The sequence below is a fragment of the Rhinolophus ferrumequinum genome, chromosome 14 (genome assembly GCF_004115265.2).
Source record: "Rhinolophus ferrumequinum isolate MPI-CBG mRhiFer1 chromosome 14, mRhiFer1_v1.p, whole genome shotgun sequence".
NCBI classification, from domain to species: domain Eukaryota; kingdom Metazoa; phylum Chordata; class Mammalia; order Chiroptera; family Rhinolophidae; genus Rhinolophus; species Rhinolophus ferrumequinum.
In genome coordinates, this window is record NC_046297.1 from 46773027 (window position 1) to 46783124 (window position 10098).

Below are 10098 nucleotides of genomic sequence, written 5' to 3' on the forward strand. Positions count from 1 at the left end.
TAGTCATGGCACTACCACTGAATAGCTTTACTATCGTAATCAATTCCCTTAGCCACCTTGAGTCTGTTTCCTGACCTGTAATATGGAGACAATGATTCCTATCCTGCTGTGATGCAATGATTCGCAGGCAAAGTGCTTTGGAAAGTATAAAGTGCTATTACTGTTATCACACATGGTGGAAGATGTCACGAGAAAAAAGCTAATGTCACAAATGAGATTCTGAAAGATTTCAATTCATTCCTGTTGTGTTGAAGACACTAGATCATTAGTAAAGATTAATATCATGATGAAATCAATGTGTGAGGGTCTCAGTATTCTCATTTTGTATGTCTCTCCAGGAGTGAAAATGGAAGAATTCCTTCCCCCTGGTGCTAGTCTAAAATGCACCGTCTGTAGCTACACTGCTGATTCTGTGATCAACTTTCACCAACACCTGTTCTCCCATCTCACTCAAGCTGCCTTCCGATGCAATCACTGCCACTTCGGCTTCCAGACTCAGAGGGAGTTATTACAGCACCAGGAGCTCCACGTCCCTGGAGGCAAACTTCCCAGAGAAAGTGACATGGAACACTCTCCCACTGGAACTGAAGACAGCTTACAGCCAGCCACAGACTTGTTGACCAGAAGCGAACTCCCCCAGAGCCAAAAGGCCATGCAGACTAAAGATGCAAGCTCTGACACAGAGCTGGACAAGTGTGAGAAAAAGACTCAGATCTTTCTCACTAACCAGAGACCAGAGATACAGCCTACAATTAATAAGCAAAGCTTTTCTTACACGAAAATAAAATCTGAGCCCTCTAGTCCAAGACTCGCCTCATCTCCAGTCCAGCCTAATATTGGGCCTTCTTTCCCTGTGGGTCCTTTTCTCTCTCAGTTTGCTTTTCCCCAAGATATCACAATGGTCCCTCAAGCTTCAGAGATCTTAGCCAAGATGTCTGAGCTGGTACATCGGCGACTGAGGCATGGAAGCAGTAGCTACCCTCCTGTGATTTACAGCCCCCTGATGCCCAAGGGGGCTACTTGTTTTGAGTGCAACATAACATTCAATAATTTGGATAACTATCTAGTGCACAAAAAACATTATTGCAGCAGCCGATGGCAGCAGATGGCCAAATCCCCAGAGTTCCCCGGTGTTTCAGAAAAGATGCCTGAGGCTGTGAGTCCCAACACTGGCCAAACCTCCATAAACCTTCTTAACCCAGCCACTCATTCTGCTGATCCTGAGAATCCACTTCTTCAAACATCCTGCATCAATTCTTCCACTGTTTTAGATTTAATTGGGCCAAATGGGAAGGGCCACGACAAGGACTTTTCCACTCAAGCTAAGAAGCTTTCCACCTCCGGTAGCAATGATGATAAAATTAATGGAAAACCTGTTGATGTGAAAAATCCCAGTGTCCCCTTAGTGGATGGGGAAAGTGACCCAAATAAGACTACCTGTGAAGCTTGCAACATCACCTTCAGCCGGCACGAAACATACATGGTCCACAAACAGTATTATTGTGCTACACGCCACGACCCTCCGCTCAAGAGGTCTGCTTCCAACAAAGTGCCTGCCATGCAGAGAACCATGCGCACACGCAAGAGAAGGAAGATGTATGAGATGTGCCTACCTGAACAGGAACAACGGCCTCCACTGGTTCAACAGCGATTTCTTGACGTAGCCAACCTCAGCAATCCTTGTACCTCCACTCAAGAACCCACTGAAGGGCTAGGAGAGTGCTACCACCCAAGATGTGATATCTTTCCAGGAATTGTCTCAAAGCACTTGGAAACTTCTCTGACGATCAACAAATGTGTTCCGGTTTCCAAATGTGACACTACTCATTCCAGTGTTTCCTGCCTAGAGCTGGACGTCCCCATCGATCTCAGCAAAAAGTGTTTATCCCAGTCTGAGCGGACGACCACATCTCCCAAAAGGCTGCTGGACTACCACGAGTGCACTGTGTGCAAGATTAGTTTCAATAAGGTAGAAAACTACCTGGCCCACAAGCAGAATTTCTGCCCAGTCACTGCCCATCAGCGTAATGACCTGGGTCCACTCGACAGCAAAGTGTTTCCAAATCCAGAAAGCGAACGAAACAGCCCTGATATCAGCTATGAAAGAAGCATAATAAAATGTGAGAAAAATGGGAATCTGAAGCAGCCTTCCCCCAACGGAAACTTATTTTCATCCCACTTAGCCACCCTGCAAGGCCTGAAAGTCTTTAGTGAAGCTGCTCAGCTCATTGCTACAAAAGAAGAAAACAAACATTTATTTCTTCCCCAATGCCTCTACCCTGGAGCAATAAAGAAGGCAAAAGGAGCCGACCAGCTTTCTCCCTATTATGGAATAAAGACAAGTGATTATATTTCTGGTTCTCTTGTCATCCATAACGCTGACATAGAGCAAAGCACAAATGCGGAAAATGAATCTCCTAAAGGCCAGGCTTCCTCAAATGGGTGTGCTGCAACGAAGAAAGATTCCCTGCCTTTGCTGCCCAAAAACAGAGGCATGGTAATAGTTAACGGTGGACTAAAGCAAGATGAGAGATCTGCCTCCAACCCACAGCAAGAGAACATTTCCCAGAATCCTCAGCATGAAGAAGGCCACAAATCTCCCTCTTGGATCTCTGAGAACCCATTAGCCACAAATGAGAACGTCTCACCAGGCATTCCCTCCGCAGAGGAACAGTTGTCTAGTATAGCAAAAGGTGTGAATGGCTCCACCCAGGCGCCAACAAGTGGGAAATATTGCCGGCTGTGTGATATCCAGTTCAACAACCTCTCAAACTTTATAACTCACAAGAAGTTTTATTGCTCATCACATGCAGCGGAACACGTCAAATGAGATATCTAAATAAATACACATCAGTCACCTTTGGTACCAGTGTTTAGTATGTTGTTCTACCCAGTCCAGAAAAAAACAACAAAAACAAAAACAAAAGCTGTTTGAATTACATCTGGGCAATCAGGAGATAATTCATCATGGCTGAGTTGAAGACGTAAGGTGTAATTTCATTACAGTCCATTAGTAAAGTGTATTATTGGTGCCATTTTCAAAAAAAAAAAAATTAATTTATTTTACCAGCAGTATTCATAGCTGTGGTTATGTTATTTTTATTTAAAAACTTTATATTAAAGTCATTTGTAATGTTATTGTATAGTTATTGTGTAGCACATATGGTTTGCACTGTATAGTAGCTTTTAAAGAAAATAGTCACAAACAATACAGAAAAGCATTTTAGAAATAGCTTCAAAAGCACTTGTGTATCTTGATTTCTTCTTATATGCTGTTGCAGATATATGTATATGCTAAAATATAACTTGCAAAGATGTTCTAAATATACGTGCTATAAGTTCGCCTTAAGATTTCAATTCTTGGATAATCAGGCTCCGTTTGCACTTTATATTTTAGCAGATACAGTCTCTTAGTCACTAGGCTTTGCATCTGTATGTAGCCGTATGTTTCTGTCCATTTTCTTAATCTTAAACATGTATGTTAAATGAAGATGGCAACTTTTTTCTTGTATAGTACTTCTTGTATTTTCTTTCGCTGATGCAGCTCTGTCTCAATTTTTAAACCTTTGCTGTTAAATGCAATACTTTATAAAGAATGAACAAAATTACTGGAAGCAGTATTGTAAGTAATGAGGTAGTATTAATCAGTTTTATCTTTTGAAAGGCACAGTCTAAATCAAAATCCTAAACTCAATGCTGCAAGTATGAATTTAATTCATATATAAGATCTATTTAAATATAAGAGTAGCAATACTGCACCTGGTGATCACAGAGATAATGTTCTACTTCTGATAGAAATAATTTCTCAACAAATGTTGTTACTATGCATGTATATGGATGGAATAAAATTCCAGATTGTTGGAGAAGGTTGGCATACTTTTTTTCTTTAAAATACAAGGGAAACCACATATACCAATCTCTTGTGTGATGATAATAGGTTCAAAACAGCACAGAATAGCGACAGCAACATGATGACAAACCAGTAAAGGGATTATTGTTTTTATATGTGCCTAATTAATATAACTTACTATATAAAATGAACTGGAGACTCCAGTAACTAGAAAAGTTCTTTATTATAACAATATAATAAGCACTACCTTTCTTATCTCTTGCCCCCACTACCACTGTAGAGCACAAAAAAAGAACAATTTCATGAGCGTCTAAAAGGCTTACAAAGCCTATGACCAAGAATTGACACAAATGTTGATCAATTGCACCCAACTTTTAAATGGAGTTTACCAGAGAAAGGTTTGAATTTTGAAGAACAGTGTAGTACATGGTATATTGACTCCGATGAGTAAAGATGCACAAATTTCATGCTTGCAATTTGTAAAACACACTAGATTTCACACATACTATTTGTACATTCCAAAGGTTTCTGTATTGAGGGGGAGTGGGGAACAGACAATGTGGGTTAGGTCATGGAAGACCTAATGGGCTATCCAGAGGTGTTGAGATGTGATTCAGTAGACAAGATGGCACCTATTTCCAATCAAGACAGACTGTAGTTTACTGCAGTTTTAGAAACATCCTGACCTGGAAAGGCAATTACCTCACCTGTGGCTGAGACACACTATTTGCACATAGGTTGTATGCACTATTCGTCCATATTGGATTTGGTAACATAATGAACATAATATATAAATACTGTGACAAAACGTAAAAAAAAAAAAATACTGTCTTGTCAAGATCATTTCTCCAATTCTTTGTTGAGAATAACTATTTTCAAATGTAAAATCTTGACCTTAACTGATGTTTTTCATTTCAGGTGACTAAACACTGAGGTCACCAGAACTGATATGCTTAATAGAGTTTTGCAGGAATCTCTTAAAGTGTCGGGTTCTTAGGGTTCCACGAGGTTGTTCATAAAGATCTGCACAGTTCTCAGTTGGGAACTGGCAAGCCTGGATATTCTTAACAGGACTTCCTTCACCAAACTCTTCTTTTTCCTCTTCTCTCTGAAAGAAAGGAAGAAGGGAAGGAAAGAAGGAAGGAAGGAAGGAAAGGAGGAAGGAAGGAAAGAAGGAAGGAAAGGAAGGAAGGAAGGGAGAGAGAGAAAGGAAGATCAGCCAGTCATCTTTACTTTATTGATCATCTAGGATTTTACCCACTATTTTGGGGATGAAGGCAAAGAAGTATAATACATGATTGCTTCCCTAACGGAGTTTATAATCTGGCTCACTTTAGTACTTCTCAACACTGTTCTCTCATTAGAATCACTTGGGGGACATTTATTAAATGCCAATAAATATGTATTTTTGGTACACTGGGCCTCATACTAGATCAGTTTTTTAAAATTCCTGGGTTCTTGGAATCTATATCTTAAGATCTGTCCAGGTGGTTCCCATATGTGACAGCATTAGAAACGCTAAATGGTAAACGAGGACAAGGTATGAAGGATGAGTGAGACTAAACAGTACAAAGACAAAAAGAAAACCAATGTGGGATGAAAGAGTTGAGAAAGGCTATCTGGATAGGGAATGGTCTTGAAAGGTGGGTACAATGGTAAAGAAAACTACCTATTCTTTTGGGAGCCCTGAGATAGATGTGCATTGTATCCAAAAGAATATTTCAAGTATTGTTTGTATAACTGAAAATCAGTTCTAATAGCCATTCACAGAAGGAAACAGCATAGGCTGAAATAAGACATTTGGACCAGAACTAGACCAATTAAAATGGTTTTTCTACATGTGGGGATCATGATAAATGACAGATGAAAGTAGCATGTGAGGGTGAAGAATGAGTAAAAAAAAAAATTTCAAAAGAAGAGGACTCAGGTTGGAAAGTAAAATAAAATAAGTGTGTAAGTAGGGATCTAGTATAACAAGACCTTGAATTCCAGGCTGAGGTTTATGGGCTTGCCTTGTACCTCGCTTCTTCACTAGAATCAAGGAATAAAAATTGTGTTTCGGAATGGTGATAGAGTATGAAGCCAAATGCTAGAGAGAGGGAGATTAGTTACAAGTCTATAGTGATGGTCAAAATGGGTAGTGAGAGTCTAAACCAAGTGAATGGAGGACAGCTTTGCGTACCAAGTTATATGATGACTTACATCAAAGAGGAAATCAAAGATCTTCAACCCTCACTGATAAACTCCCATGTTTAACAAGACAGCATTTAGGTCAGCATATGAATACCAGTTGAATGGTCTGGGGGAAGGATGGCAAAAAGAGCAATGCTTTATATTGGTTTTTCAGATTGTTCTGTGGTGTTTAAATCCCCTACAGAATACTAAAACCTACAGAATCAAAATATCTAGGGTACACCTGGATTTCTGGGGATTTTTGCAAAGCAACCCTACGGTATTCCATGTTGTCCTCCCTTGACCACAATTGAGAATCATTGAACTAAACATAGAGGGAATAGGAAGCAGTATTCTGTGATCAATACCAAAATAAATTAAGCTGGCAGCAGAATTTAATACACACTTGGTCTTCAAAGTGTTGCTATCTCATAGGCAACAATTTTGAGTTAAAGCTTTTAAATCTTAAAATAATTCAACATGGTTGTTTTAATATTGAAATTAAATAAAAAATTAAGTTGTTATGAAATTTGTGAACAATATTTGAAAATCTCTTAATCAGGTGGAACCCTCTCATTTTCAGGCAAAACTAAGTGCCAGAGACTTGAACTGTCCTAAGTCATAAAGCAAGGGATGAGTCTCATTCTCAGGTTACCTCCTCAGGTCATCTTCCTTTCTCCACTAAACCAAAAGGAAACCACTAAGGCAAGCAGCTAAAATTCCAGCTACTTTTTCTCTCTCCGATATGTTTAAGCCTAGCTCCAACATTCTCTGGACATAGGGAAAGGGAGCATATTAGTTTCTCATGACCTGTAACAAATTACCATAAACTTAGTCAGTTAATACAATAGGAATTTATTGTTTCACCGATTTGACAGCCAGAAGTCTGATATCAAGATGTCAGCAGGGCTATCCTCCCTTCACAGCCTCTGGAGAATACCTTCCTTGCCTATTCCAACTGCTGGTGCTATGTTTGGTGGTATTCCTTGTGGTGTGGCTACATTAATCTCTGCCTCCCTGGTCACATTACCTCCTCTTCCCTGTGTTTAATCTCCCTCTTCTCTTTTAAGAACATTCTTGATGGCATTTAAAACCCACCATTTAATCTCCTCATGTCTGGTAGTATCGTTGCAAATATCTTTGCCACAAGCATTTTTGCCACAAGCATTTTCGCTGCAAACATTTTCACAACACCACTAATTGGCCATAAGGCAATTTCTCCCTAAAAGATAAAATAACTGGTTTACAGTTTGATTTCATTTCTCCATTGAGGAAGCAACTGCCTGGCCAACTTAATGTATTTAAGCTAGGTAGTTGTCAATTTGGTTTCATTTCTCCATTGACAGTTTTCTCAGTACTCCCATTTTTATATTATATAAATCTTAGCCAGGTTGCATACTACACTAGAAAATGATAAATCCATATTTGCAAATCTTTCGGGAAGCACAGTCATCCAATCCCACCCCTCCTTCTCCCCCCTCTGTCAAAACCAAAAGTCAACCAAGCTATGACAAATATAAAAGAGGTGGCTACTAATTCATAACAGTTTTCAATAATTATATTGTTTAGTTGGAAACTGATACCTCTCAAGGAAAAAAGAAATTTAAGAGAAAAAGAAGAAAGTGTGATGCCGAATGAGAAGATGAATCAACGTGCAATATATATATATATATATATATATATATATATATATACACATATATATATGTGTGTGTGTATATATATATGTGTGTGTATATATATATATATACACATATATATATATTGAACAAAAGACTTCAAAGATGATGTATTTTCATTTTTCACAATAAAATCTTTCTAATTTTGTTATTGTTTTTTGTTTGTTTGTTTGTTTGTTTCATTATGTCCTTTTTAATGTCCCTGTTTTTCTTCGTTCTATCTTTTATGGCAAAATTGCCTTACGGCCAAGTCGTAATGCGCCCAAAATACGAGGGCAGAAATACTTCGGTCAAAGATGTTTACCAGGAGGATACCTAGAACGGATCTCTTCACGTCATGATCCTTAATCATATCTGCGAAGACGCTCTTTATCAGGTAACATTTTCAAGTTTTGGCGATTAGGATCTGCTATCTTTGAGGGCCATTATTAAGTCTCCTACAGTGAGGTCATGAAATACTCTGGCCGATGTGGAGGTGGGGGGACAAGGGATAGAGGAAAAGGAGCAATGGTTCCCAGCCAGGTTCTACTAATGTGCTATTTAACACAACAGAAATTGTTATCCCCCAACTGGTGAACCCCTTGGAACTTGATTGAGACTTGAATGTTATTAACACACATCAATGACGTCCATAAAGAATACAGCATCTAAACTAGTAAGTCTCCACTCTTCACTTAGGACTCAATCACCAGGCAGAAACGAGTCTGATGACAATCCTGCACCAGGCAGTATATCTGTTTGGAACTTAGTAAACCTTATTAATTCAGAGAATCACGAAAAAGAGACACAGGCTAGGCAAAAGTTTACTTTGGCACGATCTAGAAAAGAAAGAAGTTTGCTCAGGATGTTAATAGAATAAACAGGATTGAAAGAAAATAAACTTTCCAAGAATCTAAGCAACCCCATTTTGCATACAAATAATATACTAATTTCAAACGAGTTTTATTTTTATATTAAAGCCGAATGTCAGAGTTTTTTTCTTGGCAACACTTCTTTGATTATTAATTCCATTTCCTGCATATGACATAACCTGGTTGCAGATGGTATAAATGTATCATATCCACTAAGTCCTGAACTTTCTTCCTATTGGGGTTCAGTGACCCTCAAAAAAAACAATCAAGTAAAATACAATGTTGTTGTATTTATGAAAAAATATGCAGTGACTGAATAGTCTTTTAAAATTAATGAGAATATAAAACTTTATAAAAATTTCAAGAAATGAAAAAAATATACTCAATATCATAATTGGCTTAAAGTAAGAGAATGAAAACAGAAACAGGAGGTGATTCAGATAAACAAAGAATGAAGGAGATCAGCATAGAAATCATATGAAAAAATCTTAAGAGGGAAACAGAAAATTTAAGACAATGGAATTAAACGAAGATATTCACACGAAGACAGTGAGAGACACACCTGGGGATGGACATACCTGCTGCAACCGATGAATTGTCCCTGATCTTAGCCATAGCCAATCCTTCCACTCAAGCTTCCAATTCTGTCCAGCCAATTGGTGATTTAATTCCTTCAGTGATTGCCTTTCTTTCCCCACACAAAAGCAACAGGTGTGTCTTTTTTAGTTTATGTTAAGACTTGGTCAAGAAGTATCAACATGTGCTCTGAATTGAAGTATGAACCAGAAATGAAAGGGTCCTTCTCACATGTCATGGATTGTATAATAATCCATCAAGTACCTAATCCAGTAAAATGGAGGGAATTCCAATAATGCTCAGATAAAATTCCCTGCCCAACGTGTAGACGGAGGTTTGGAGCAGATTCAATTTAATTTAGGGATCAAAGGAGTGTGATATTATACCACGTATATAGTTTTGATCAGTAAGTGTTTATTTATCACATCAATACTAAAATCACTGTTTTACCAATGAACAAACCGAGGCTTAGAGCAGTTGAGTGAGTTTCCCAAATGACAGAGCTAGTAGAGTCAGGTCTTGAACCCAGCTGTCTGTCTCTAATCCTTTGCTGCCCTTTTCCATAAGGCCCTGGATGTCACTCCCTCTATCTCAAGCCAGATCCCTTATAAACATGTTGCACGTTTGCCTGATACCATTTTATTGTCCACTGGCACTGAAGTTGCCTGTTAGGATAAACATGTGTCCCATTCTGCCTAGGACAGTTCTGCCTGGCATGGTTCAGAATTTATCTTAAACTTTTCATACTATTATTATCAAGAATTACATCAAAATAAGGTGAGGTAGATTCCATAGACTTCCAGTTTGTATTTCCAGCTTCTAACATTGTTTCTGCTACTAGTAGGTAAGATGCATGTCCAGTGAAAAGTTTTCTCTTTAACATGCAGTTAAAACTAAAAGACAACCAGAGGTAATCTGTCTTGCATTGACCCTTTCCAGATGCAGTGTTGTTAACATTTTCTTTTAAAGG

The 10098-nt window shown here is 38.5% G+C and overlaps 1 protein-coding gene across 2 annotated transcripts in view; it reads left to right on the plus strand.

Annotated features, from left to right (window-relative positions):
* ZFPM2 (zinc finger protein, FOG family member 2) overlaps positions 1-3866 on the plus strand; it is a 445713-nt gene extending 441847 nt beyond the window's left edge. Inside the window, exon 8 of one of the 2 annotated variants that reach the window (XM_033126666.1) lies at positions 339-3859. In XM_033126666.1, the coding sequence (XP_032982557.1) occupies positions 339-2830 (2492 nt within the window). In that variant the 3' untranslated portion in view covers positions 2831-3859. Of the gene's footprint in view, positions 1-338 lie in introns of both variants that reach the window. The other variant, XM_033126667.1, reaches the window with a different exon arrangement.
* The last annotated feature ends 6232 nt before the right edge of the window (positions 3867-10098 follow it).